We start from the raw sequence: 27,877 nt of genomic DNA on the forward strand, positions 1-27,877 counted from the left end.
GATGTGCCTGGGCTTGGGAATTAATAAAGATGCAATAAGGAGAGGCCTCCTGGCCCGGGGGATCGGGGGTGATTAAGCAAACCCCGGGCCATGGCAAATCAATGACTAGCTGAGGAAAGGTACATTTTTAAAGGTCGGAGTGCGACTTTGTAAATTGGATGGAGGACGATGAAATGGGGGCTGCGGGCGCCTCAGCCCTCGTAACTGAAACCCCATAGCTGAAGAAGTTTGTTGATGGCAAGAAAAGAAAGAAGAGGGCACTGCAGGTTGTGGGTACAGAGAGAGCAACAGGAAATAGTGATGGTCTTTTTGTCTCCTATCTCCTGCTTTTTCCATTCTCCAGGTTAGGTCCACCTCTCAGCCTTGGGTCTCCTTCTCTTAACCCATCCCCCTAGGCGCCAGGACCTGCCCTACATTCCCTCCCTGGGGCCCAAGCACATCCTGTGACCCAAAAATGGAGAGAGGGGCCAATGAGAGGTGAGCATGGGGGGAGAAGGTAGCAGGAAAAAAAGGCTCTTGCGACTCCCCTTACCCAGTATTCCTCTGTTTTGGTGTGGCAATGACTGAGTTTCCCAGGCCTATGTCAGAATTCTCCCAAACCAGTGTCTCTGGGGTTGGGGTCCTTGAGATCTCTGTCTTTAGATTTAGATGTCTCTGAGATGGATCTCTATGGGTTCTTTCTCTACTTGGGTTGGGGTCTTTCTCAGGACTGAGACTCCCTTTTATATTTTTGTTTGGGGTTTTCTGTTCCTGCGTCTGTGATCTCTCTCCAAGGCTCTCACACTCTTCTTTATGAGTTTGGGGTTTTTGAGTTTCCCATCTCTGGGCTGAGTCTCTGTTTCTCCCTTTCTCCCTCCCTCCCTGAGACCTGAATTTGTCTCTGGGTTATCAGTCTCTGGGCCTGCAGTTTCTTATTTCTGAGATCTAAGTCTGGAGATCTCTGAGATCTCTCTATGAGAGAGAGGGTGTGAGTTCTCTAAAATGGAATTCTGGGTCTGGGTTCTTTCTGAATCTGGGGTCTCAGATTTTTCCCTTTGAGAGTGTATCTCAGGTCTTGGGCCCTGAAATCATCATCTCAGGGTCTGGAGTCTGAGATTTCTGTGGCTAAGTAAACCTTTTTGAAACTGTAGTCTCGAATTTTGGTATCTGTTTCTTGCCTCAGGGGGTCGGGGTCTTCCTCTGAGATCAGGGTCTCTTTTCCTCTAAATTTTGGGGCTGTGCTTCAGATTAGCCAGAGGTAGGGGACAGGGGGGCGTTATAAGGTCTTAGCTCCCGTCCCTCTTAAGAGAGGTATCTTTCTTTGGGGGTCTGGGGTCTCTCGGTCTCAGGGTCTGGGGTCTGCATTGTTAGGACTGCTTTCCTTCTCTGGCATGTTTTCGAGTCTGGGGTCTCTCTCTCTCCGGGTCTCCCTGAGTAGAGGTGGGGGCTACGGAGTCTCTTCCTCTTCCTCCTCCTCCTCCTCCAGCTCTTTCCTCTCTCGCTCGCTCCCCCGCCCCCCCTCTCTCTCGGCTGCCGCTGCTACCGTTGGCTCTTATTCTCCTCCTCCTCCTCCTCTCTCCTCCTCTCTGCTCCTCTCCGCTTCTCTCTCCTCCTCTCTCCTCCTCCTCCTCCTCCACCTCCTCCTCCTCCTTCTCCCCCTCTCTCTCCCCCTCTTTCTCTCTTCTCCTTTTCCCCCGTCCCCCCATCCCCCCCCCCCGGCCTGATGAGCAGGTCTCGCGCCTCCATCCATCGGGGGAGCATCCCCGCGATGTCCTATGCCCCCTTCAGAGGTACGGTGGTAAGGGTAAGGGGGAGGGCCAGATGGGGGGGCAAGAGGGGGAGGGGCAGGGGGCGGGTGGGGGGGTGGAGAGCCGGGGCCAGGGAGGGGAGCGGCTGAAATGGAGGGAGAGGGGAGGTCCGGGAAGGCAGGGGTGAGAGCTATGTGGAAGGAGAGATTAGATGCCAAAGGAATAGGGGTAGATAGGGGATGGAGAAACCAGGAAACAGGCCTTAAAGAGGGGCTGAGGGAAAAATGATGAAGGGGGCAGAGAGAACCAGAGAGGAGTCGGGATGTAGAAGGATATGGTTGGAGGAAGAGCTGCAGAAATAATTTGGGGGTGGGAGCTTACAGAAGAGGAAAATATCAAGAAAATAGAGGGATAGAGTCTTCGGAGAGGGGCTTGAGGGGTTAATGAAAACATAGGGGGTGAAAAGTGAGGCCAAGAAGATGGGGGATATGGTAGGGGCTCAGAGAATGGTAGGGTGTAGGAAAAGAGGAGGATGTAGGGAGAGAAGAAGGAGCCAGATGGAGAGAGAGGGAGGCAGGAGGGGGACGGAGGGTCCAGATGGAGGAAAGAGAGGAGAGGGAATGGGTTGGGGGAGGGGAGACCAGGGCAGGGGAAGGGCCAAATTATGTGTGTATTTGTTGTGTGTGTGTGTGTGGGGGGGGGTGCTGATGGATGGATTTAAGTCAGATTGAGTGATGGGACTAGGGGGCAGGTTAGGACCCTACTCCAGATTCTGACCCTCATTAAGGCCCTTGACCAGTGAAATATAACTCCTGGGGTCTTATCTGCCCCCTTCTCTTTGCCACTTTTATCCCCTCCCCCTCTCCCAATCCTTATTTCCATTCCCCCTCCCTTTGGTGTCCATCACATTTATCTTTCCCCCCATATGGTGTCCGTTCTTTATATGAGTCCCCCTTCTGTCTTCCCCTATACCAGTTCCCTCTCTGGTGTCATTCTCTCTCTCCTTCTCTTTAATCTCTTAAATCTCTTTAGTTGACGCTCCCTTGTATCCACTACCACTTCTCCACTTCCTCCTTCCTGACCTCCTTGTCCTAGCCCCTTATTAGGTCCACCTGGTTTCCTCTGCCCCATGTCCAGTTGGGCCCTTCTGGTGTGTTTCCTTGTGCTTAGGGATTTCTCATCACCCCTGCCTCCTCTTCTCTCAGTTCCATCCTGTTGTTTGTCTCCCAGCCCATCCTCTATTCCCTGCCCCACTCCCTAGCTTGTCACCACAGGTCTGTGCCTACCCACTCCCCGCTAACATCCCAGTTCCTATCTCATTTTCCATTCCTCTTTTCTTGTCTTTTTTCTTCTCTGGGGTAGTAAAGATTTGACATGCGAAGACACTAAAGCTTGGATGCTTGGAATGGGCTACAAGAGATTCCCTTTTGAGCCCTATGGGATTTCTTTTTCTAATAAATCTTTCCCCTTTCTCCACCATGTTCTTCTGCCTCTTGCATCTACCTCCCAAAATCATCCTTCCCTAAATTCAGGTAATCTGCATGTGTTTTTCCAGAGTTGCTCCTAAGCTAGATTCCCTGTGTCCTTCCTTGCTTCCAGGAGGAAGGTGCACCCTGAAGTCTAACTTACTTCTCTCTGGCTTCAGCCTGTAACAGCCCCTCCCATTGTATCTATCAACAGCTTTCTCCTGAGTGTACAGTGTCTGAGCGTGGTGGGCATGTTGCCTGCAGTGTCTGCAGCCACAGGGCCTAGGTATTGGCAAGCTTTGTATTGAGAAAATATTGATTAGAGTCTCTGAAGTGACATAAAGTTTCTGACTATTGGGGTTTCTAGGTAGTAGGGCATCTATATTCCCGGGGTTCATCTCTGACTCTAATTTACAGGTTGGGTAAATTTGAGGAATATGTTTGTAGACAGAAAGGAGCCAGATTTTTCAAAACTCTGCCATTCAGGGGTATTCAGTTGGAATGAAGTCCAGAGACCAATTCCTTTCCTGTAATATCTCCATGGTTAATTTTTTTTGTGAAACGTAACAGAATTTGATTTTTTCTTTCTCTAAACCCTGGCTCACTCTGATACATTGTCTGACTTCTATCATTCTTCTCCTGTAGCCTAATTTCCATTCCTGTGATGTCACCAGTCTGATTTCTGTTACTTCCATGGGGCCTGTCCCCTATGTCCCTGTGATGATATGTGGCACTGGGGTTAAAGGAGAGGTGATTTGGAGAAGCAGGGGGGTGGGGGGTGGGGGGCATGGCAACACAGCAAAACTAGGGAAGTGGGAACCTGGAGGCATCTCTGAGCATGGGTGACTCTTGGTCTGCTGTTCTTCTAGAAGTTTTGTCCCTATCCCCAGTCCTTGTCTCTGGAGACCCTGCTATGCTGGCAGGCCTAGATCTTCCATTCTTTCCTCCTCCAGCTCTTCACTGTGGAGTTGGCTTCTATCCTGTCCATGGTGACTGGGTAGGCAGTAGGGAGAGTCAGTATTAAATCTTTGATGTCGGCACAGAGGTAGGGGGTAAGGGATGGGGAAGAGATCAGTTAGTCTCTATTCCTCCAAACAAGGGTATATTTCCCACCACCTCCCTCTCCCTCCTCCACAGCTAGATACTAACAAGACTCATCCTTTCCCTACCACCTGGGGAACCAGAACTTTCACAAGGGATGAGCAGGGTTTGGGCAAAGGGAAGAGGGGGGAAGGCCCTCTCACTGTCTCTAACTCTGTGAATGGGTAAGCGCTCTCCCTTCTTTTTTCCAGATGTTTAGCTCTCAGAATCTCATGAACTAAATGTTCCAAACACTCCCTCTGACTTCTTTGCACAGCTGTGTACCTTTCCTCTTACTTCCTTGCAGAAGGGTAGTGCCACCTTCTAAGTCATTTTCTTCTCCAGTTATTTAGATATACTACACTCCTTCCCAGACACCTGCTACCAACATCTTTGTGTTTTTCTTCTGAAAATTTTGCTGCACAGCCAACATTTTATTTTCCTCAAGTGCATGGAGAGCTCTTTTACCTTTCTCTGTCCCAAATGTGTACTTTCTCTGCTGTGATGTAATTCCCTTCCCTGAATCACCCATTTATATTTCTTTCCCCAAGTCTGGGGTGCCCTCTGTGATGTGCTTCCCCTCTTCCCTTTTTGCCCAGATGTATAGGCTTATCTTCTGTTCTTTTAAAGTTGCCAGGTACTCCTGTCCCATCTATGATCCCCTCATGGCAGGTGGGATCTCTTTCTATGTTATGGACTTTCTTGCCATTTTAGACCTCTGTTTACCAAATATATAAAGCCTCCCTTACCATTTCTTTATCTTTGTCCCCCAGATGTACGGGGACCCCCTATGCACCGAACCCAATACGTTCATTCCCCGTATGATCGTCCTGGTTGGAACCCACGGTTCTGCATCATCTCGGGGAACCAGTTGCTCATGCTGGATGAGGATGAGGTGAGCAGGGTGAGGAGGTTGGGATAAGACCTCTGGGCAGTAGGGGAGAATGTAGGGAGAATCTTCACTGTTGAATGGGAGAGAGTCAGAGAAAAACATTTGTGGGAGGGTGACTATTGAGATTTGGATTGGGGTGTGATAAAATGAGTACTCCAGCAGTCATTCTCTCACCATGGACATGGAGTCCTTGAAGACCATGTTCAGTGTTGGGGAGAAGATGTGGTCCTTAAGTTTTAGGGGTGCCTCCAGTTTTCACCTTGCCCACTTTGTGGGATAGATTAGAATGGGGAAGGGAAACTGAGGAGAAACGGTGAAGAAATGGGGGGGGCCTCTCCTCCAAATAGATCTTCAGGCACCCGCTCCCCTTTCCCCATTGATCAAGACCTATCACTCACCATTTCTTGTCCTTCCCCAGAATGGGGAAAAGGATAAAGGGTAATTGAGGGACCCAGAGGAAAACAGAGGGGATAGTGGGGTGGTCTTTCTGTAACTGGGAGGGGGCCGGAGGGTATTGGGAGAGATGATGGAGTTCAGCGGATCTTAGCATGGATGGGGGTGAAGACTAGGAGGGTGTCTGAGATCAGGGGTTCGAGAGACACTGAGAGGGCTTCCATCAAGAACTGGTTGGGGGCGGGCCACGGTGGCTCAGTGTCAGAGTTCTTGCCTGCCATGCCGGAGACCCAGTTTCAATTCCTGTTGCCTACCCATGTTAAAAAAAGAAAAGAAAAGAAAAGAAAACTGATTGGGCATCAGGAGGGACTAGGGGGAGATGCCTGGGGAAAGAGGGGGAACTGAGAACGTGGGAAGTTGTCTAAAGGAGTAAGAGTGGGGTAGGGGCCAGAAAGAAGGAGAAAAAATAAACAGAGGGTTCTTGTGGGAGATGATGGCCATGCAGGGTGATCTCAGAGACAAGGGAGTGGAGTTCTGATCTGAGAGCTGAGTCAGCAGGGGAGTGTCCACCAGAGGAAATAGGAGATGCAGTTGTGAAGGTTAGCTGTCCCCAGGTATGATTCACAGTGTGGGGGTGATTTGGGGGACCAGCTATAGAATATGGTATGGTGGCCTGGGATGCCAGAGAAGTGGTGATAGATGTGCCCTGAAAATTATTGGGGAGATATGGTGAAGAAGAGCTGGAGTTGGAGTTTAGGGTTTACAGGCTATTGAGGGGCCTGAAGGAGGGAGGTGAGCAGAGAGAACGTGGAGAGACCGCTAGGTGGAGGGTTTCAGGCCACAGACTAGTGTTGTCTAGGGGAGGACATAGTGACTTTGAAGGAGAGGTGGTTTCAGGGAAGTCTAAGTTTTGGGCATTGGCGGTCATCTGGATGATTCACAGTGATCACTGGCCTTCATCAGGGGTTTAGGGTTTGTAAGATGAATTGGGGAAACTGGAACCAATGGAAGTAGTCACCGTTGAGAAGATGAAGAAGGAGGACCAATGGCTTGGGCAATGAAGGAATAACAGATATAGAACAAATCAAGGGAACCAGTAAGATGGGTGTACTGACTAGCAAGCTGAGGAGCAACGGGAGTGGCAAGAGTCGGGAGTATGAAGGGAGATGGGTAGAGGAAGTGGGATGGATTTGGGAAAGTGAGCCACGGAGAGTTGGAATTGGATGGGTTTTGGAAATGGGGCTAGGGGTTGGGGGTGCAGTGGGGTGGTTCTTGTGGCTCCCTGGTAAGAGAGGAGGAAGTTGGAGGGTTGGAGTGATGTGCAAGCTGGGAAGGAAGTGGTGAGGAGGGTGTAGGGGGTATGGTTGAGGGGAAGGTAATAGATAAAGGGGAGAGGAAAGTGAGAGAGGCTGGGTGGGGATGATGAAAGATGAAGGGTAGTTGGGGGAGGTGACCAGGCCTTCAAGGGGGAGGGGAGGTTGGGTCCCAGTCTGGCCGCATGCCGGGCTGTGGGAGGGAGACAAGCTGTGGATCCTGATTATAAATGCAGCTTCTGCTACCCCCGTGACAGGCACGGAGGGAGAGAAGGGGGTGAGGGAGGTGGGAAGTTGGGAGGAAAGCAGGGAGATTGGAGGAACTGAATGTCAAGGGGAAACTGATGCAGGAGGTGGCAAACTCCTAAGGGGTTGCAGAAAGGACCTGAGCAGGGTTTGGGAGAATTCTCCGGAGGGTGTTTCAAGAGAAATGGAGGGAGAAACGAGAAGGGTGGGATGGGAAAAAATGATGGAGCTAGACTGGGAGAGAGAATGGAAAGAGAAATCCATTCAGGGGAAACAAACTTAAGTTGTGTGGTGGGGCACAAGGTGGGCAGGCCCAGTGAAAAGGGATGCTCATTCTTCCTTGGTGGGGGAGGGATAGAGAAGGGAAGGTGTGGGCCTGAGAGGTCTGACCACCTCCACCCCCTCCCCAGATACACCCTCTTCTGATCCGGGACCGGAGGAGCGAGTCCAGTCGCAACAAACTGCTGAGACGCACGGTCTCCGTGCCGGTGGAGGGGCGGCCCCACGGCGAGCATGGTACGGCGGCCGAGCAGGTTCTCGTGCCCCGGACAGTGCGGCGAGAGGGCTGAAGGTGGACGGGGCCGGCAGGGGAGGGGAGAGTCGGAGAACTGAGGAAACTGTTAGGGCGGGAGGAGGCGGAGACAGAGTCTTACATCCAGAGAGTGGGACCCTGGGCGGAGAAGGCGCCTGCCTCTGGGATCTGGAGCAGGGCAGGGGCTGTGGGTGAGGCCCCAGTGGGTCTCTGCTCTGCCTCGCTCTCTTTTTCCACTCCAGCAGCGAAGTTTGACTGTTTTGCTGGTGCTTGTAAAAATAGTCTCCTTAGATCTTTAGCTTTCTGTCGGAGTGATCCAGCCTCTCCCTCTCTCAGCTCTGGTCTGGATCTTGTAGAGACTGACCCAGTTCCTGCCCTCCCCCGCCGACTTCTGCCCCTTCCGCACACCCCTGATTTTTCTTCCAGACCTTCACCCCTCTGGTCCCCCCACCCTCATTTCTTGCCCCGCTTTTTCTCTTCTCATCCCAGCTGCTTTTTATTTTCCGCAGTTCTGTCACCCCTTTTCTCCTGGCTCACCAATATCTCTTTTTTCCCCCTATCCCTCTTGATTCCCCTATCTCTACTCCAGGTGGAATTCCATCAGACCCCCATCTCATCTCTTTTCTGTTCGTAGAGCTATCTTCTCAGTCTGTCTCTCCAACTCTCTCCCTCTCTCCATCTGTCTCTTCCCCTCCCTCCCTTTTTCTGCCCCCCCTCCACCCCCCTCTTTAGTCATTTAAAAAAAGATTTTTGTCTTCCTGAGAAGTTCGCTTAAAAGGTTTCCATGGGAACCGTGAGGGGAGATGAAGGCAGAGAACAGAGATCTGCAGCCAAGGTGCAGAGAGACGCCCTCAGCCCCTAGAAACCCCCTCATTGCTGCCCCCTTCCACTGCATTCCCCTTTCACAACTAGGAATCCAGGCCCCCGCATGCCCCCAACCTCTGGGTGGTCCCTTTTCCCCATCAGCTCCCCCTCCCCTGAGGGATCCAAGCTTGCAGTTAGTTCCTCTCCCTGAGAGAGAGCCAGTCCTCTGTCCCTATCCTTTGGCTCTTCCATCCCTTTTCTGATAATTCCAGGCCTCACTGCCTTGGGGGCCAGCTCTGGGATCTTGGGTGCATGGATGGGTGACCAGGATGTGTCATTTGTCATGGAAACCTCTGACCATGGGTGTGTGTGGGTAGCACACCTCTGTGAAGCAAAGCCAGGTGTTAGTGGTGGTGGAGGGGTGTGTACAGAGCATGTGTGTGATGTCTGTCACATCTGTGTGGTGTGTGTATGTGATGTCCATGTCTGGGAAAGGTATGTTTGTGTGCATGCGTGCATACCTATATATCTTGTGACCAGGCTGAGATGGTCACATGCTCATGGAGCATGTATATCATGTGTCCCTGTGATTGACACCTCTGCCCAAATATTTCCTATCTTTCTCTTTACCCTCGGGGTCTGGGGTCTTTTGCTTGGGTCTCCTGTGTATTATGTGTTGAGGCACCACAACAGTGTATTTGGAGTTGGGAATGATATATGGAGGTTGTGTTCTCGGGTCTAATGGGGGCTGGGAGGGGGTTTACAGGTATATATAATTTGAGGGAGGGTTTAGTGAAATAGTTCTTAGCTGTTGAATGTTAAGTGGTCTTCGGAGGGATAGGAAGGGCATGGGACGATCTTCAGGGGACATCGAGATTGTCTGGACCTTGGGGGCCTTCTGGATGAGTGGGTGGAAATGCGAAGGAGTGTGATAAAGCAGTGAAAACTCCAGTCCTGGAGAGGTCGCCGGACCTTTGAGGGGCGTTGGAATGCAGGGCCCCTCCTCTGCTGGGTGGAGCTGCGGCCCCTTGTTCCCTGCGCGGTTTTTTTTTAGGGGTGGGGACAGGTCCTGCCCAAGAGGGGATGTTGGGAGGCCTGGTTGGTTTTGGGGGACCCCTGGCCCCCCTCCCCCGTTTCTCTTGTGCTGTCTCCGGGCGACGGGGCTCGTGACAGAGGCGGCCACGGCAGCAGCGGTCGCCTAGCAACGGCGGCGGGGCCCGGGCAACGGCGGCAGCGGCGGGAGCGGCGGCGGAGGGAGCCGTTCCCGCGGCCGTCACCGCGCGGCCGTCCGGGCCGTCCCGGGCCCCGCCGCTGCCCCCACCGCGCCGGGCGGCGCGAGCCGGGCGGCGCCGCGCCGCCCCCTCTCCCTCCGCACCCCGCCCCACCCCGCGCGCAGGGGCGGGGCCCCTCCCCCACTTGGGGACACCCCCGCCCCCCAGATCCCCCCGGGGGGCGGTGCGAGGTAAGGGCGGGGCTGGGCGGACGGGGAGCGCGCGTGGGGGGTGCCGCGCGCGCGTGGGGCGGGGGCGCGCGTGTGCGTGGGCGCGGGGGGGGTGGGGAGGCCGCGGCGGCGGCGGCGGCGGCGGCGGCAGCTGCTCCCTCCGCATGTTCTCGCTGCATCTTCCGAGTGGGGGGAGTCATGGTAACCGGAGGGGGTGTTGTGGAGGTCGGGGGGTCGGGGACCGGCCTCGTGAGGGCCAAGGTTACGAGGTGTGGGGGCGGCCTGTGGTGGTGGAATGTTGGAGTCCCTCGGTGGAGGGGGCAACCCCGTGTTTCCGTGTGTGTGTGTGCTTGCGTGTCTGTGCTCCTGTCCCCTGTGTGTTGGTGCCATGTGTACACGGGAGCCTCTGTTCCTCTTGCACACATGTGCCGGCCAGTAGTGTTCAAGCATGCCCTGCCTTGTCCTGCCTTTGCCCTGTTCCGCCTGGGTGTTGCTAGACAGGCCAGTAGCTTTTGGGGCAGTCCATGGCTATGCTAGTTCGTGTCACCTCTGACCCTGAGCCTGCATGTCGAGCTTGAGCTCACGTTCCATCAGCTTCCTGTGTGTGGGGTTGTGTTGTGTGGCTGCATAAGCAGGATTTTCTGTGTCCCTGGTGGCAGGTGTGTGTTTTTGCATGTTTGTTTCAGCATTTGCCCGGGTATCTGTGTCAATCCCAGCATGAGTGTCCAGGGTGTGTCAGGATGTGGGTGGTATGTGAGTGGGTGTGGGGAGGAAAGGGGATAAGTGTGCGTGTGTTCCTTGGAATCTAACTGTGTGTGAAACACCTTTGAGCTAGGCATACATGAGCCTCTACTAGGTCAGGTAGTGGGGAGAAAAAAGCTGAAAAAGGCAGGAGTGGGATAAAGAGGAAACAGGAAGAAAAGCAGAGAGGAAAAACGTAGGGGCTTAGAAAGGAGAGAAGAGAGCAAGGGAGAAAGAATAACTGGAGAAAGAGATTGTGGGAGAAAGCTTGAGCCAGATTTAGAAGAGAAAGGAGAGTATAAGAGATCCTAAGGTGAGGAACTGGATAGAGATGAGGGAGAGACTTGGGAGCTGGAGACTGCAGGGGGAGGAAGGAGAGATAGGCCGTTTAGTAAAGTGATCTTTGAAAGAAGAAAGGTGGGGAGGATTGAAGGGGACAGTGGATTCGTGTAGGTCCTGTGGGATCAAGCTTGGTTGAATCAGGGGAGGCTACTCAGGCATAGCATGCGCCTGGCTCACAGTGGGCCTATTAAAGCAGTGACCATCATTAAATGTTTTATCCCCAGCATAAAGCTTTGTACCCCATATTCCTACTTCTTCATCCTTCTCTGGCAACCTCCCTCCCTTGGCTCTCCTTAAAGAACTGCCAGCTGGGTGTAGAGAGGAAGAAAGGCCAAAGGAAAGGTTAGAGACTTGGGAGGTTGGGGGACAGGGGGAGATTCTGTGGGTGATGGCAAGATTAGAGAGGTTGGAGAGGCAGGGGTCCAAGCCCTTGCTGTGTGTATGCGTGAGTGCAATTGTGTGTATACACAGGGTGTGTACATGTGTGGGTGTGTGCACAAAGCCTATGTTACGGGTCTGTGTAGGTGGCTATGTGTGTGCATGCATGTATACATCGTGCAGGGCTGGGATATGGAGACCCAGGATGCAGTATATGCTTATCAGGTTTGCTTTGTGTGTGTACACTGGTATGTGCTGTTTTCCCTGTGCATGTCACTGCATGCAGCACTAATAACAGGATGTCCTGTGTTTCTGTCACTTGGCCCCCTTTTCCTCTGTGTTTCTGCAATTCTTTTCCTTGCAGCAGTGAGAGTCTTTGAGAGCATATGCATGTGTGGCCTCTGTGTACTTGTGACATGTGTAAGTTCATGGATCTTAGTTTCTGGTAATGTGTGTAAGGTTATTTTACTTCCAAGAACCAAGTGAACCAATTAGCAAATTTATTCTACTTCTGTTAATTCCTTAGTTCCAAAGTATAATTGTGGTGGATTTAAGTTAGACTCTATGCTTTTATTAGAGGAGCTTGCCTGTGAAAATGATGGCTAAGCTAGGCTCCCTGGAATGAAACTGAGACAGCCATACCTGAGAAATGCAGAGAAATGTGACTAGGAAAGAGATATCCTGAAACCTTAGATGCATTGTTTAGTGTGTACACATTTTTGCTCCTTGTTCTTTTTATTATTCTGGTGGCAATAACGGATGCCTGTGTTGGAGTCGGAGTAGGGGGGAAAGGGGGTTGTCCTGAGACAGAGTAGATGTGGTTGTACAGTCATGTGAATGGAGGATATTGGTGCTTTGGGGATACAGGGATACCTTGATGTGCTAGGATCCCGATGTACTCAAGCACCTATCTCAGGGACTAAAGCATCCCCCTGCTGTGGGGGTTGTATGTCTCGGGGCTAAATGTCCATTCCTGTAGTGTACTTCCAGAGAAACTTGGGCCACATGTCCACACCAGTGGTTCTCATGTGGGTGTCTGGTCCAAGTTTGTACTCCCCTGTTGCAGTGCTCACATATGTCTAAACATGTATCCCATGGGGTGTGTGGGCCTCTGGATTTCACAGTGTGGATCCGCACCCCTGTGCTCACAGTTGTGTGTATGTCTCATAAGCACATAATCCCCTATTTATTTTTGTTATTGTGGTTCTCATATACACGTACCCCACAGTTCAGTGTATGTTTCTGTGCTCTACACATGTTCCTGAGGGACTGATGAGGGTTCCTATGTCATGGGAATCACATTTTTGTGTGCATACCTCCTGACACCTGGGTTTTAGAGTAAAAGGGAAGCTGGGGACTGATTCTAGGGCAATTTGCAATTCTCAAGGCAGGCAGTGAAGATGTAGCTGTGGCCCTCCCTTGTTCTGGAACCTAGAGGGTTAATAGCAGCTCTTCCGGTCCACCCGCACCCCCCCCCCCAGCCTGTAGCTTCTTGTTGCCGTGGAGATGGTGGCCCCGCCCCTGATGCAGCACCTGCCCCCCCATTGGCTGCAGTGGTGACTGGGGCTGAGGCGGGGAGCCCAGGCCTGGGCAGCCATTCTGGAGCTGGAGCCGGAGCTTGGCATCCCCCCACTTTCATTCTCTTCGAGCCCCTTGGCCCCTCTGAATCCCCTTGCAGCAGAGCCTTAGCTTCCCTTCTGCGAGCTGCCATCCCTCCAGATTCTTGGCTATCGGAGCCTGATCCGCATTCACCTCTTTTCTTCCTCCTCTCTCTACCCTCACTTGGGAGTCCCCAGAGCCCCCACTGCCTGGCCTCTCCACTCCTCTGCATCCTTTTCTCACCCTTCCCCCTCCCCTTCAGAGTCCTTGCCACTGCAGTGCACGTGGAAGCTGCCCCTTCTTCCTACCTACCCTTCCTTGGATTTTCTGTCCCCAGGCTTCCACCCTTGCCACCTCCCAGGTCCCTTCCAAGATCTCCCCCTCCTGTCCAGGGAGGGGGTTATGGGAGGCAGCCTTGGCACTCTGGACAGACAGGGGTTCTGGGAAGGGGGTGGCAGATTGAAAATGTCCCTAACTGGGGCAAGAGGAAAGCCTGTCTATAGGCAATGACCTTTGACCCACCTTTACCCCCAGCTAGCTCCTTCTGGGGCTGCATGGGCACCAGGGACCTAGACTCCCTGGATATTTGGTGTCCCTCATTACTGGGATTTTACTGACCCTCTCAGCCATGCCCCCCTGCTGACTGCCACTCCCCCCCCCCCCCAATCATGGGCCTAAGGCCTCCCACCCCGTCCCCCTCGGGGGGTTCTGGCTCAGGTTCCTTGCCCCCTCCTTCCCGCCGCCGCCAGCCTCTCCACCGCCGCTGCTCTTCCTGCTGCTTTCCGGGGGGTAGGTGAGGCTGGGGGGTAGAGGGAGGTGGGGGGATGTGCTGGGGCCAGGGATGGAAACCTGGGGTAACAGTTACCCCTGACTCCCTCCCCAATTTCCTCTCCCCAATTTCCCCTCTGGTCCTTTGCTCCCCTCCAGAATACCACTTGGGTCGCTCGAGGAGGAAGAGCGTCCCAGGGGGGAAGCAGTACAGCATGGAGGGAGCCCCTGCTGCGCCTTTCCGGCCCTCGGTGAGTGGAAGGACCTGGCAGATGTGGCTCAGCTGGGGCTCCTCCCCTCCAGCTCAGTCAGAGCCCCAGGATTTTGAGAAAGGGGGCAGGAGAGAGGGAGTGTGTGTGTGTATGTGTGTGTCTCCCCACCTCTTCAGTTTCCCCATTCTTAGCTCTGCCCCCTGCTTCTCGGACCATCCCTCCCACTTTCTCCAAGCTGGTGTATGTATGTGTGTTTGTGTGTGCACTTGCACCCGTGGGAGCAGAGGAAGACAAACTGGTAGCAGGGCTCCTACCCCACTTTCCTCACCTCTAGAGGCTTCCCCTTTTCCCCATCTCACCTTCATCCTGGGACTCTACCAGTTGAGGGGTGAGCAGGTAGAACTGATTCTGCCCCAACCTACTCCTATCCCCATCTCCCCCCTCCTAGCAAGGCTTCCTGAGCCGGCGGCTAAAAAGCTCCATCAAACGCACAAAGTCACAGCCCAAACTTGACCGGACCAGCAGCTTTCGCCAGATCCTGCCTCGCTTCCGAAGTGCTGACCATGACCGGTACAGGGGTGGGAGCATGCGGGATGAAATGGATGTGTAGTATATGGTTTCTAAAGTGAAATGGGGTGGGATGAGGGTTATCTGCACATGAAGGTTAAAGGACTCCCTTTGGGTGAGTGCTGTTATGGGGCAAAGGGCAGAACTGTGGAAGAAGAGCTGGAGTAGGGATCTGGAAGTAGCAGGGGAGGGCTGGGGCACAGGAAGAGGATGAAGGTGAAGCCAAGGAGGGACTCTTCAGGCCGACGGAAGGATGGGCTCTAGCTCAGGGTTAGAGGAGCCATTCAGAAGGACAGAGAAGTGATGGAGCTGAGGGTGGTGGTGTGCATTTAAGGAATCCAGGGAAGGGGATGGGAGGTTATTGGGGGAGAATGTAATATGATCTAGGTGAAGGCTGTCAGGGAAGGGCAGGAAATATATAGGGGTAAGCAGATTGGGGTGGGGTTGAGGGTAGCAGATATTAATGGATGAGGGCTAGGGAAGGGGATTATAGAATGTGGCAGAAAAAGGAAAGGCTGGAACAGGTATACAGGTTGACAGAATGAGAGGAGGCTGCCGGGTTCATCCATGGACTCAGGTATGAGGAAAAAGCCCTCAGAGAAATTCAGAGGGCACTGTCCCTGAAGCCGGGGTGGAAGGATATATGATGTTTGCCTCTGTTGTCCGCTTCTTGGGGTCCTCCTCTGGGTTTCCCCCTCATCCAATCACTCCCTGGGGAGAAGCCCATCTCGCCTTTCTCCATGTCTGGCCACCTCCTGGATTGGGCAGGTAGGGAGGCTGGGATAAGGTGAGTCACCCACCTTCTCCTGCTCCCTTCCTATGTCTCCAGAGCTGGATTTGGGGTCGCTGGGAGGGGGGTTGGTGGTGGTGAGGGCATGGTATTCCTGGCCGCGGGGGTGGGGGGCCGGGGGAGCGTGGCGCTGACGGCAGCCAGAGCCCGCGATGACGGGGCTGCTATAAATAGCTCCATGGAGGCTCCCACACCCGAGCTCCCCCTCCCGCTTTCCTACTGCTCTCTACTCTTCACCCCCTCCCCATCTCCATACCGCTCACTATCTCTCCTTATTCTTTGCCCCCATCTCTATTCCACTCAGCTTCCTTTATCTTTTGCTCTCCCCCAGTGCTTTTCAATATTTCATCCTCTCTTATCCCACTAATCCTTTTCCTATGTCCATCTCTCCAGTTGCCCCTCCTTAGCTTTCTGCACGTATCTGTCTCCTGTTCTTCCCCAATCCCCATCTTCTTCAGTTTCTTATCATCATTCTCTCTCCTTTCTGCCCACAGCTTTCTCCTGTTTCTTATGACTTCCCATTCTTTCCCTGACTCTGCTTAAATTTGTCCTCCCCACTCTCCCTTTTCTTTCTATCATTAAATGTTTATTAGGCCCTACTTGTGTGTCAGACTTAGACCAAACAAACACCTAATTATCTCCTCTGTACCTCTGGTTCTTTACTTCCATTTTCATCCTTGTATTGAGGCTCTGGTTTCTGTGATCACCTAGCAATCTCACCTACCAGTCTCCCAGGCCCACCTTATTTTCTTCTTTTTCTGCCATGGTCTATTTCAGGATTGAGATGTTTCTAGGCATCCCCAGTCCCCACAACCCCTTATGTGTGAACTGAGTGAATTCTTAAAAGATTTTGGGTGCTCCTACAGTCCTCATCTCCTTTCTCAAGTATAGGCTGGATTTCTTTTGTCTGGGTTTCTTTCTGTCTGTGGCTGTGTTGGAGTGGGAAGGCATGTCCCAAGGCCCTCTCGCTAAGCCTCCATCCTAGAGCCAAATATGATGCAGAAAGTGTAGGAAGAATCGGGGCCCTGACCCTCTCTCCTGACCCTCTCACCTGCCAGGGCCCGGCTGATGCAGAGCTTTAAGGAGTCACACTCCCATGAGTCCTTACTGAGTCCTAGTAGTGCAGCTGAGGCCTTGGAACTCAACTTGGATGAAGATTCCATTATCAAGCCAGTTCACAGCTCCATTCTGGGCCAGGAGTTCTGCTTTGAGGTATATGGTCTGGTGGGCTGGGGAGGGCTGAAGAGCAGGGGTGGTGGAGAGGGTAGGTAAAGGGGTTTGGAGAAAGTGACATAGGTAGGGACGTCAAAGAATCAGAAACTCAGGCTAGGAGAAAGGAGGATAAGCCAGGGAGGGAGAAATGGGATAGATTCTCCAGTCCTTAGGAGTCATCTTACTGCTGGATTCCCATCTCTCAATCCCATATTCCTTTCTAGGTAACAACGTCATCAGGAACAAAATGTTTTGCCTGTAGATCTGCTGCGGAAAGGGACAAATGGATCGAAAATCTGCAGCGGGCAGTAAAACCCAACAAGGTAATGGGAAGTGAAGGGGACAAAGACAGCATGGCCAGGGTAAAGGGACAGCTACAGAGGAAGAGAGGGGACCTAGGGAGAAAGATGAGCTAAAGGAGGGGAGGCTGGAGGTAGGAGGGGACAGAGGTAGATAAGCAGGGATGATCCCTGTTTTCACCAATTTCTTTTCTCTTCCCCAGTGCTTCTCTACCTCATGATCTCTTTCCTTACCCTAGAATCATAGTCTTAAGGAGTTAATGACAGGCATTCTCCCAACCCTTGCTTGCAGAGTTTCCATACCACATATAAAATTGTCAGTTAGCCAAGTTCCTGGGCCTTGATTTCCTTACTGTAAAATTTGTGGAAATGGGGTTGGTCTAGATGATGTCTAAGGTCCCTTTTGGTTGAGAAATTCTGAGTATGTATCCTTCCTAAGACTTCTAGTTCCCAGGAGAAATGCTCCCAGTTCCATCAGCTGTCCTCCATATCCCAGTCTCCTGCAAGCTCACTGTCCTGGTCACTCTGCTCTGGGGGAGCTCTTGTTTCTCAGTGTCCTTGAAGAACCAGACCCAAGGTGCCAGATCCAATCTAACCCAGGCAGAGTCCAAACACCATGCTCTTTTTCAACACATTGCAACATCACCCGAGTCTCACCATGAACTCATGGTCAGTTCTATCCTCCTGGGCCTTTTTACAACACCTACCAAGCTTCAACCATCCCATGTCTATGCAGTTAATTTCTTTTTGCAATTAATTTGATAGTCTCTGAAGGACTTTCCAGTTCTCCTCTTCAAATCTCACCTTAATGATTTTAGTTTTTTTATTCCAGCTTTTAAAACCTTCCCCAATCCTGCTTCTGTTGTCAAGCATATGAGCTGCCCTTCTCAGCCTTATCTGCTGTCTTGTAGACTCTGTCCTACTTTCTTACTGTCTGTCTTTTGATATCTTTCTCTCTGTCCCTTTCCCTTTATTCACTGTGCCCACCCCACCATGCCAGGACAACAGCCGCCGGGTGGACAATGTGCTGAAGCTGTGGATCATAGAGGCCCGGGAGCTGCCCCCCAAGAAGCGGTACTACTGTGAGCTCTGCCTGGATGACATGCTATATGCCCGCACCACCTCCAAACCCCGCTCGGCCTCAGGGGACACCGTCTTCTGGGGCGAGCATTTCGAATTTAACAACCTGCCGGCTGTTCGTGCCCTGCGGCTGCATCTGTACCGTGACTCGGACAAAAAGCGCAAGAAGGACAAGGCAGGCTACGTCGGCCTGGTGACTGTGCCTGTGGCCACCCTGGCTGGGCGCCACTTCACAGAGCAGTGGTATCCCGTAACCCTGCCAACGGGCAGCGGGGGCTCTGGGGGGGTGGGGGGCTCAGGAGGGGGAGGGGGTTCGGGGGGTGGCTCAGGGGGCAAGGGCAAAGGAGGTTGCCCAGCTGTACGACTGAAAGCACGTTACCAGACAATGAGCATCCTGCCCATGGAGCTGTATAAGGAGTTTGCGGAGTATGTAACCAACCATTATCGGATGCTGTGTGCAGTACTGGAGCCCGCCCTCAATGTCAAGGGCAAGGAGGAGGTTGCCAGTGCCCTGGTTCACATCCTGCAGAGTACCGGCAAGGCCAAGGTGAGTGTTGTGCTCTCAGGGAACAGTGACTTGGGTGTGAGCACTTGCCTTGGGAGCAGTGAGGAGAGGGCACTTCTGTCTTTATGAGCTTGGGTTATGCAAAGGCTAACTGTTGGATTTCTCTGGGCCCCAGGACTTCCTTTCAGACATGGCCATGTCTGAGGTGGACCGGTTCATGGAGCGGGAACACCTCATATTCCGCGAGAACACACTCGCCACTAAAGCCATAGAAGAGTACATGAGACTGATTGGTCAGAAATACCTCAAGGATGCCATTGGTATGGCCCTACCTGCAGGTCCTCATCTTCCCACCAGACACCCACCCTTACCCTAAACCTCGCTGTCCCAGACCCCAAGTTCACTGCTTCCCAGCTTGATACTTCCCAATCCAGAGTCCCAGGACCAGCCTCAAAGCACTGGATTATACAATCCCCACAATCCAGGCAGCCCTTGTTCCTGCCCTAGAAAAACATGACCTCCCTCCGTTGTGCTCCAACCCACCAGGGGAGTTCATTCGTGCTCTGTATGAGTCTGAGGAGAACTGTGAGGTGGACCCCATCAAATGCACAGCATCCAGTCTGGCAGAGCACCAGGCCAACCTGCGAATGTGCTGTGAGTTGGCCCTGTGCAAGGTGGTCAACTCCCATTGGTGAGATTGGGAACGCTGGGCCGGGAATCGGGGTTTGGGGGAGTCATGTGTTCATCTGTTCATCCATCTGTCCATCCTCAAAGAGGACTGACTGAGCACCAGTTAGGGGCCAAACATTGTCCTGGGTGCTATAGAACAGACAGAGATGGATGAAGCCTGATCCCTGCCCTCAGTGGGCCTCCACTAGACTAAGTAGAAACAAACCAGATATACAAATAACATTAAGTGCTCGGTGAGGGGTCTCTGTATGAGGAAGGTAGAGCTTTGATTGAGATAAGCAGGGAAGGCTTTGTGGAGGAAGGCCCTTGGTTAGAGCTTTGAAGACTAGGTCAGGTTCTGATACATGGACATGGAGAGCACGGAGACATTTCAGAAGAAGGCTTTGGGATGAGCATGTAGAATTGAGAAGGCAGGATTTCTGAGGACAGCAATCAGAATGTGTTTAATGAAGAACATGGCTCCTAATGAAGAATAGGGGGAGAGGTGTTAGACAAGTGGGTTAAAAGTTAGAGTTTGGAAGGCTTCGGATGCCAGGTTAAAGAGTTTGATCTTCATTGGTAGGTCATAGGATGTCATCAAAGGTGCTGGTGCTGGGAGGCCATCTGACTGATTAGATTAATCTATGAGTAGCAGTGGCAGGGTGCAGTAGGGGGTGTGGGGTATGTGTGACTAGAGTAGGGAGAATGATTCAGGTCAGTTAGAGGCTATTATTAAGTGGTCAAGGGCGAAATCAGGTCCTGAATCAGGATGGTGACAGAAAAAAAAAAAAAATAGAAAGCTCTTACCTCCGAGGAAAGGATCAGCAGGAGTCATCAACTGATTGCAAAGGAGGGGGCATGTCTGCGGGAAGTCAAGGGTGACTCAAGAGGCCCTGAGGTTGGTGGTTGGGAGACTGGTGGCCTCATTGGCGGAACCAGGGAAGTCGGAAGGAGGAGCCAGTTGGAGGTGTGGGGGCGATGGTGAGCTCGGTTTTACACAGTAGAGTTTAAGGTGTCAGTGGGACATTGAAGTGGAATGGGGAGGCGGGTGAGTGAGCTCCGAGCCATTCCAGGGACTGGGGATCATGCTTGGGGTTACCTGCATCCCCATTTCCCTGGAATCCAGAAGAGTTGGGGGGTCCGAGCTCCCTGTACCTCAAGTGACCCTCCATCTCTCTCCCATCTCTGTCTCTCCCTGGTGCCTGTTTTTCTTCTCCTCTCCTTGTCTCTCTCACACACCCCTCCATCTTTCTCCCACGTGTCTCTCTCCCCTCACTTTCTTTCACCCCTCCATTTCTCTCTTCCCAATCTGTCTGTTCCCTCTGCCATGGACCTCTTCCTCCTGCCACCTCCTGTCTTCCTCCTGCAGTCCCTCCCTCCCTGTCTCTCTCACCTCTGTTTCCACACCTTCACCTCCTACCACCCCCCTCAGCATGTTCCCTGGAAGCTGAGGGTCTCTGGGGCTCAGTCCCGGTCTCTCTTTCTCTCTCTCTCTCTCTGTCTCCCTACCCCTTCCCCCCAGCGTGTTCCCGAGGGAGCTGAAGGAGGTGTTTGCATCTTGGCGACTACGCTGCGCAGAGCGGGGCCGGGAAGATATTGCTGACAGGCTGATCAGTGCCTCGCTCTTCCTGCGCTTTCTCTGCCCAGCCATTATGTCGCCCAGTCTCTTTGGGCTCATGCAGGAGTACCCAGATGAGCAGACCTCACGAACCCTTACCCTCATCGCCAAGGTCATCCAGAACCTGGCCAACTTTTCCAAGTGAGCAAAGCTTCACCAGAGTTGGGTGTGCGGGAAGGTTCTCCTGAATCCTCACAGACCCTTAGTCCCAGGGTGTATGTGTGTGTGTGTGTGTGTGTGTCTTCTGTGTCTGTGACCTCTGTCTTCCGGAACCCTTCCCTTGGTCAGATTTACCTCAAAGGAGGACTTCCTGGGATTCATGAATGAGTTTCTGGAGTTGGAGTGGGGTTCCATGCAGCAGTTCCTGTATGAGATTTCCAACCTGGACACACTGACAAACAGCAGTAGCTTTGAGGGTTACATCGACTTGGGTCGAGAGCTTTCCACTCTGCATGCCCTGCTCTGGGAGGTGCTGCCTCAGCTCAGCAAGGTCAGCAAATGCCCCTGTCCCGTATATTTCTGGAGGCCTCTGTGGCCTGAGAGACCACCCCCTGCACAGAATTTTCTCCCTTCCCTATACTTGGAGGTGTCACTGTCATTCCTCTAGCTTATTCACTCTCCACCTGCACCCTTTGAGGCCTTCTGAGAGCTAGGCACTTGGCTCCAGGTAATACCCTCACCCTTCTAGGAAGCTCTCCTGAAGCTGGGCCCACTGCCTCGGCTACTTAATGACATCAGCACAGCTCTGAGGAACCCCAACATCCAAAGGCAGCCGAGTCGCCAGAGTGAGCGGCCCCGGCCTCAGCCTGTGGTGCTGCGGGGACCATCGGCGGAGATGCAGGGCTACATGATGCGAGACCTCAACAGGTGAGTACCCTGGGACTCCCACATCTGTGCCCTAGAGCGCCTGCCTTTCAGTCCAAAATACCACTCCCTGGGCCCCATGTTCCTCTCTCGGGCTTGAAAGAAAAGGAAAACAGGCAGGTTCTCAAAGAAAAATGGTAAGGAGGCATGTAGTCAGTGGTAGGTTCAGAGCCTTTTAAAGCCAGAGAGAGCAAGAAACATAGAGCCCCAGGAGAAGTGCTGAAGCTTCTTCAGCTCTCAGCTTAGTTGTAAGCATAGAGGACCCCTGTGGCAAGGTCTGATTTGCTCTTTCCCTCTGTCCACCTGTGTTTGTCCCAGGGCTGAGGTTCATCTGAACATGTTGCTTCAGCTGTGTGGTGTCAAAATAGTCAAATGTCTCTGTAAATAAGCACTTACCCCAGGCCCCACCAGAACCTCACAGACCTCCCATGATCTAGCACTTACAGAAGTAACAAGTGGAAGCCTAGCTGGGCCTCCAGGAGCCTACCCTAGGGCCCCCATGTCCATTCTTATGGGCTGGTGCCTGTGCCTTCCGTTGCTCATTATTTTGATGATAGCCCTGCTTGTTCCTCTGCCCTCTCCCTCCATGATGTCACTCCACCATTCCTGCCTCTCCTTCCATTCGTCCATGCCTCTCCTTCTGCCCACCTCTCTCCTTCTCTCTGTCTGTGCTTGCCCCTCTTTCCATCTCTCTCCAGCTCCATCGACCTTCAGTCCTTCATGGCTCGAGGCCTCAACAGGTGAGGGGCTTTCCCCTCCCCCCTCCTCTCCTGACTGCTCCCTCTCCCACTCCACTGGCCTTCACCCTCCTCCTCTCTTCTCCTCAGTGCACCCTCATCTCCACCATATTGGCCCAGACCCTGCCCCTCATCCCTGTTCTTGATGCCCCATCTGCCCTCCTCTAGGTCTCCTCTAGGCCTCACTCCATTCCTGGAGGGGCTGTGTCCTTTCCTTCTTCCCGAATATCCCCTCCCATCCTCCCTGCTTGCCCTCTCCAGAGCTGCTACCACCAGCTCTCAGTCCTTCCCTGTGGGTCCCCACTTTTCACCCCAAGGCCTGTGCCACACCATAGCAGGCTCAATTGCCAGTAGCCCTGGTCTTACCTTCTGCTTGTATGCCCCTTCCCTTTCAACAGCTCTATGGACATGGCTCGCCTCCCTTCCCCAACCAAGGAAAAGCCACCCCCACCACCCCCCGGTGGGGGTAAAGACCTGTTCTATGTAAGCCGCCCACCCCTGGCCCGTTCCTCGCCAGCTTACTGCACAAGCAGTTCGGACATCACAGAGCCAGAACAGAAGATGCTGAGTGTCAACAAGAGTGTGTCTATGCTGGATCTGCAGGGGGATGGGCCTGGTGGCCGCCTCAACAGCAGCAGTGTTTCCAACCTGGCAGCTGTCGGGGACCTGCTGCACTCAAGCCAGGCCTCACTGACAGCAGCCTTGGGGCTGCGGCCTGCACCTGCTGGACGCCTCTCCCAGGGGAGTGGCTCGTCCATCACGGCAGCTGGCATGCGCCTCAGCCAGATGGGTGTCACCACGGACGGTGTCCCTGCCCAGCAACTACGCATCCCCCTCTCCTTCCAGAACCCTCTCTTCCACATGGCTGCCGATGGGCCAGGTCCCCCAGGGGGCCACGGAGGGGGTGGTGGTCATGGCCCACCCTCCTCCCATCACCACCATCACCACCATCACCACCACCGAGGTGGAGAGCCCCCTGGGGACACCTTTGCCCCATTCCATGGCTATAGCAAGAGTGAAGACCTCTCCTCAGGGGTCCCCAAGCCCCCTGCTGCCTCCATCCTTCATAGCCACAGCTATAGTGACGAGTTTGGACCCTCTGGCACTGACTTCACCCGTCGGCAGCTCTCACTCCAGGACAACCTGCAGCACATGCTTTCTCCTCCCCAGATCACCATCGGTCCCCAGAGGCCAGCCCCGTCAGGGCCTGGAGGTGGGAGCGGTGGTGGGGGCAGCAGCGGGGGTGGCGGGGGCCAGCCACCTCCGTTGCAGAGGGGCAAGTCTCAGCAGTTGACAGTCAGCGCTGCCCAGAAACCCCGGCCATCCAGCGGAAATCTATTGCAGTCACCGGAACCAAGTTATGGTCCTGCCCGTCCACGGCAACAGAGCCTCAGCAAGGAGGGCAGCATTGGGGGCAGCGGGGGCAGCGGTGGCGGAGGAGGGGGTGGGGGGCTCAAGCCCTCCATCACCAAGCAGGTAGGTGAAAGTGGGAGGAAGGCCAGATCAGTGAAGAGCAGGGAGGGAAGAAGGAAGGGAGGAGGAACGGGGGTAGAATAGTCTGTGGTCTGAAGTTACAATCTTCACCTCCTTTTATTTGTTAAACAAATATGTATATAGAGCACCTGGTATATACTGTGTGCTCTTCTAGGTACTTTGGATATGGCAGTGAACCACACAGACAAAATCCTCTCCCCTCATGGAGCTTACATTCCAAAGGGGAGATGTGATTAATCAGTAACTTATAGAGTATTCAGGAGGCAATAAGTACTAGAGCAGGGTAATGGGGTTAGGACCATCATCTCCTTTAGCTGTACTCTTTCCCTGTAAATGCACTCTGACTTTTCCCACCTCTTCTCTCTTTGTCCCCACCCTTGCCACATCCCAGCATTCTCAGACACCATCTACGCTGAACCCCACAATGCCAGCCTCCGAGCGGACAGTGGCCTGGGTCTCCAATATGCCTCACCTGTCAGCTGACATCGAGAGTGCCCACATCGAGCGGGAAGAGTACAAGCTCAAGGAGTATTCAAAATCGATGGATGAAAGCCGACTGGACAGGGTACGCTGGGCTCTGCCAGCCCCAAGCCCCTTAGCCTACAGGGGAAGCCTGTAGTCATTTGCAAGGGAAACATCCAGGGTCAGATAGAAAACAAAACAAAGACCCACTTCCTTCTTTTGGAAAACCTTCTGTCTGACAGGAGAGACCAGTTATACAGTCTGTTGAAAAGTCTATTTCAACTCTATTTTGTAGATTATGCAGATCATAGCCTATGTGGGAAAAATCATGTTCTGTATTAATGTCATCTCCAAGTTCTTCCCCAGGGAGAACATAAACCTGTGTTTCTGTGACTGTTTAAGAAAGGAGAAATTACTTTCCTAGCAGCTTGAGCTAATAAATTGGGTGGGGTGGGGGAAGTACAGTTGTACTTTGAACAATGACTGGTTTACCCAGTCACTGTGCCAGGGGCCTAGGTGACAGAGGGTCTGTGTGCCGTGACTTTGTTTGAAAGTGGTGTGCATTGGCCCATGTGTGGAAAGGCTGACCAGACTGCTGATGGAGGCTGAGGGCAAAGGGTACAACTAGCTCTGGGGTACTCACAGGTGACTTAGCAGGAAAAGTCCTTGGGGAAGCTATTGCTTGGGGAAGCTGTTGCTCAAGGATCTTGAAGAAAAGGGTGGCTGCTGGATTAGGTCATATGTAAGGAAAGTGTGTCCCCAAATGAGGTAGTGGAGAGGTTTCTTGGGGATAGTGGTCTTTGGAAATAAGAAGATGTTGGGACTGATTTAGATAGACTTGGTCAAGGAGTCTTTCTCTTCCAAATTCCATAAGAGAATTAAGCCCTACTGCCCTAGGATACCCATCATAGGCAATGAATGAATTTCTCTCCTTTGCATCTAAAATGGTCTTGGTTATGAATGCACTCTCCAGAAAACTTAGAAAAGAGTCTGTCAAATCATTCTTTATCTGTGGTTCAGATGAGGAATCCTTGTTGAGAAGAGCTCTACAGTAATATTGTCCTATAGAACTTTTGGCAACGATGGAGCTGTTCTACACTCGACACTGTCCAATATAGTAGCCTTTGACCACATTTGGCTAGTGCAATTAAGGAACCGAATTTTTAGTTTTATTTAAATTTTAATTAGCCACACCTGGCTAGTGGCTACTGTATTAGACAGTACAGCTCTAGACTCTAGACCCATTAAAGCAGATTAGCGACCCTTCAGAGCCCTTCCAGTCCTGGAATTCTGGAGTCATTATTAATAGCGACTCAACTCATTTGATACCCAGACCCCCTATTCCAGAGACAGAGCCAAGGAGGGAGTCACATGTAGGACAGTACCTTCTTCTCTCTAATATCTGTCCTTCCTGTCTCCATGTGCTCTAAGCCTGGGTTTGGGCTGAGGAGCCACCATCTTGTCTTAAGTTTCTGGGTATAGTTACTCAAGGTTGTGTCTGTCAGTCTGTTTAGGTTTCTTTGTGGGTCCTTGTATCTTAAGTGCACATGAGGATATGTGTGTGTGTGTGTGTGTGTGTGTATACACCTTTCAGGATGTGGGAGTCTGTGCCATTCCCCCATTTTGAGGCAGCCTCAGCTCCATGAGGGAGGCCTTCTCAGAAGTGGGGGTGTGTGCATGATCACTAGGCGGGGAAAGGCTGGAGGAGGTGGTTGGGTTGTCCTTCAACATGCAGTGACTGTGCTTGGCAGGAAGGGATGGAGACAGGTTAGTGGGCTCAGGGCAGGGCACCCCTCACAGTGCGGGGTCGTGTGCCCGGCGGGCAGGTGAAGGAGTACGAGGAGGAGATCCACTCGCTGAAGGAGCGCCTGCACATGTCCAACCGGAAGTTGGAAGAATATGAGCGGAGGCTGCTGTCCCAGGAAGAACAGACCAGCAAAATCCTGATGCAGTATCAGGCTCGACTGGAGCAGAGTGAGAAGAGGCTGAGGCAGCAGCAGGTGGAGAAGGACTCGCAGATCAAGAGCATCATTGGCAGGTGAGGGGCGGCCCAGGGAGGGGCGGCAAGGAAGAGCCTGAGGCTGAAGAGAGCACCCGAGGTCCTCCTCCTACCCTCATTCCCAACTCAGGAGATCAGAGATATCATCCAATCCCTCTCTATCCCCCATCACCAGATGGGAAGAAATCTTAGTGCATTAAATGTCCCCTTACTAAACCCTGACCTCTCACCTGATAGAGGTACTTCTGAAGCCTTTGGAAGACATCTGTTATTATGTAGCCATCACTGTTGTGTCTGGACCCAGTCTAAGCCAGGAGTCCCTACTGGTTTTTCTCAGCCCAAGTTGTGATGTTCACCCAAACCTAAGTAGGATTTTCTAGCTGGAGTAGCTGGAGTTGCCTGCCCCCAACTAAGGCTGATCCTCCCTCTCTAGCCTTGGAAAGAAGTTCTGTTAGAAAGTTAATGACCCTCATGTTAGCCTGTCGACTAGTTTTCAACTGCTCTGCCAAGCCCCAGACTCCAAATAACGTGTCTCAACAAGGGGGTCATTATCTTGAGAGCTAGGAGGAGGTGTGGGGGAGGAATCCTGGGTCCACTCCAACCAGAGCCAGCTCCATTTCAACCCATTCTAAATGTGCTTTTAAGATTTAATTAGAGAAAAAGGTTTCTTGACTTGATTTTTTTTTTTTTTAAACCACTGCTTTTATTAACATCCTTTATGAGGGCCTTTTAACTCCTTCTGAATTCTAGAAATCACCTTGAGATTCTTCATCAAAGACAGGGAGGTGCTGGGAATGATAACTGTCATGACCCCTGTTGGGTTAGGGGTTTGTAGGGGCTGTCATTGGAGGTAGCCTGGGCTTCATGTGGTACAGTGGGGGACATAGCCTGAGAAAGCCAGGTCCTCAGCCACAAAGGTCTGTGGAAGGAGCGCTACTGTCCTGACCTAGGAGGATGGAGGATTGGGGGTGTCTGGGTCATAGAGGTCTCTGAGGTACAGGAAGTTGTCCTTAGTGGGGAGACATGAGGGCCTCTGAGAGGAAGGTGGCAAGTATGACCCTGAGTAACAGAGAATCTTTAGGGTTGTGACAACAGAGGGATTCTGAGGGTAGAGGAGAAGGATGCCTGAGGCTTTTCTAGGGACTGTTGGAGGGAAGGGGTTCCCCAGGATCAGGAGTTCCATGGGCAGGCTCCAAGCCCATGTCCGCCACTAACCCCACTGAAGCCCGTCCCTTCAGGCTGATGCTGGTGGAGGAGGAGCTGCGCCGGGACCACCCCGCCATGGCTGAGCCGCTGCCTGAACCCAAGAAGAGGCTGCTCGACGCTCAGGTGGAAATTACAATGTCATTTATCTTCTCCGTGTCCCATCCCCATCCATCCCACTGTCCTTCGTGCCCTCACTGCACTAGCCACCCCAGTCTCATCACCATCTGTCTCTCCCATTGTCCTCCATTTGTCCACTGGCTGCTTTGGTCAGCCCCCAGTGACCCCATCTTCATCCCATCGTCTGTGCCTTTGTCACTCCTTGCAGTGTCAGCCCAACCCTCTGTGCCTTCCCACCCCCTCCTCCCTATTCCTATCTATGTAAGTACTTTCTACCAGGCCCCACTCTTGCTGTCCCCATTCCACCATCCAGGTTCTTGAACC

At 52.8% G+C, this 27,877-nt stretch overlaps 1 protein-coding gene across 4 annotated transcripts in view; it reads left to right on the forward strand.

Annotated features, from left to right (window-relative positions):
* Positions 1-1,636: 1,636 nt before the first annotated feature.
* Positions 1,637-27,877, forward strand: part of SYNGAP1 (synaptic Ras GTPase activating protein 1) — a 31,527-nt gene continuing 5,286 nt past the window's right edge. For 2 of the 4 annotated variants that reach the window (XR_013176047.1, XM_077161496.1), the window contains exons 1-18: positions 1,638-1,769; positions 5,047-5,168; positions 7,528-7,633; positions 13,882-13,973; positions 14,383-14,504; positions 16,350-16,503; positions 16,728-16,826; positions 17,803-18,429; positions 18,563-18,707; positions 18,934-19,078; positions 20,579-20,815; positions 20,963-21,164; positions 21,363-21,541; positions 22,237-22,278; positions 22,674-23,751; positions 24,161-24,334; positions 26,058-26,269; positions 27,469-27,559. Coding sequence is in view for 3 of the 4 variants with exons in the window: in XM_077161496.1 (XP_077017611.1) it covers positions 1,703-1,769; positions 5,047-5,168; positions 7,528-7,633; positions 13,882-13,973; positions 14,383-14,504; positions 16,350-16,503; positions 16,728-16,826; positions 17,803-18,429; positions 18,563-18,707; positions 18,934-19,078; positions 20,579-20,815; positions 20,963-21,164; positions 21,363-21,541; positions 22,237-22,278; positions 22,674-23,751; positions 24,161-24,334; positions 26,058-26,269; positions 27,469-27,559 (3,894 nt within the window). In the remaining variant the exon portion in view is untranslated. Of the gene's footprint in view, positions 1,770-5,046; positions 5,169-7,527; positions 7,634-13,881; positions 13,974-14,382; positions 14,505-16,349; positions 16,504-16,727; positions 16,827-17,802; positions 18,430-18,562; positions 18,708-18,933; positions 19,079-20,578; positions 20,816-20,962; positions 21,165-21,362; positions 21,542-22,236; positions 22,279-22,673; positions 23,752-24,160; positions 24,335-26,057; positions 26,270-27,468; positions 27,560-27,877 lie in introns of all 4 variants that reach the window. The other 2 variants (XM_077161494.1, XM_077161495.1) reach the window with 2 other exon arrangements.

The sequence above is a fragment of the Tamandua tetradactyla genome, chromosome 5, assembly GCF_023851605.1.
Source record: "Tamandua tetradactyla isolate mTamTet1 chromosome 5, mTamTet1.pri, whole genome shotgun sequence".
In the NCBI taxonomy this organism is placed as follows: domain Eukaryota; kingdom Metazoa; phylum Chordata; class Mammalia; order Pilosa; family Myrmecophagidae; genus Tamandua; species Tamandua tetradactyla.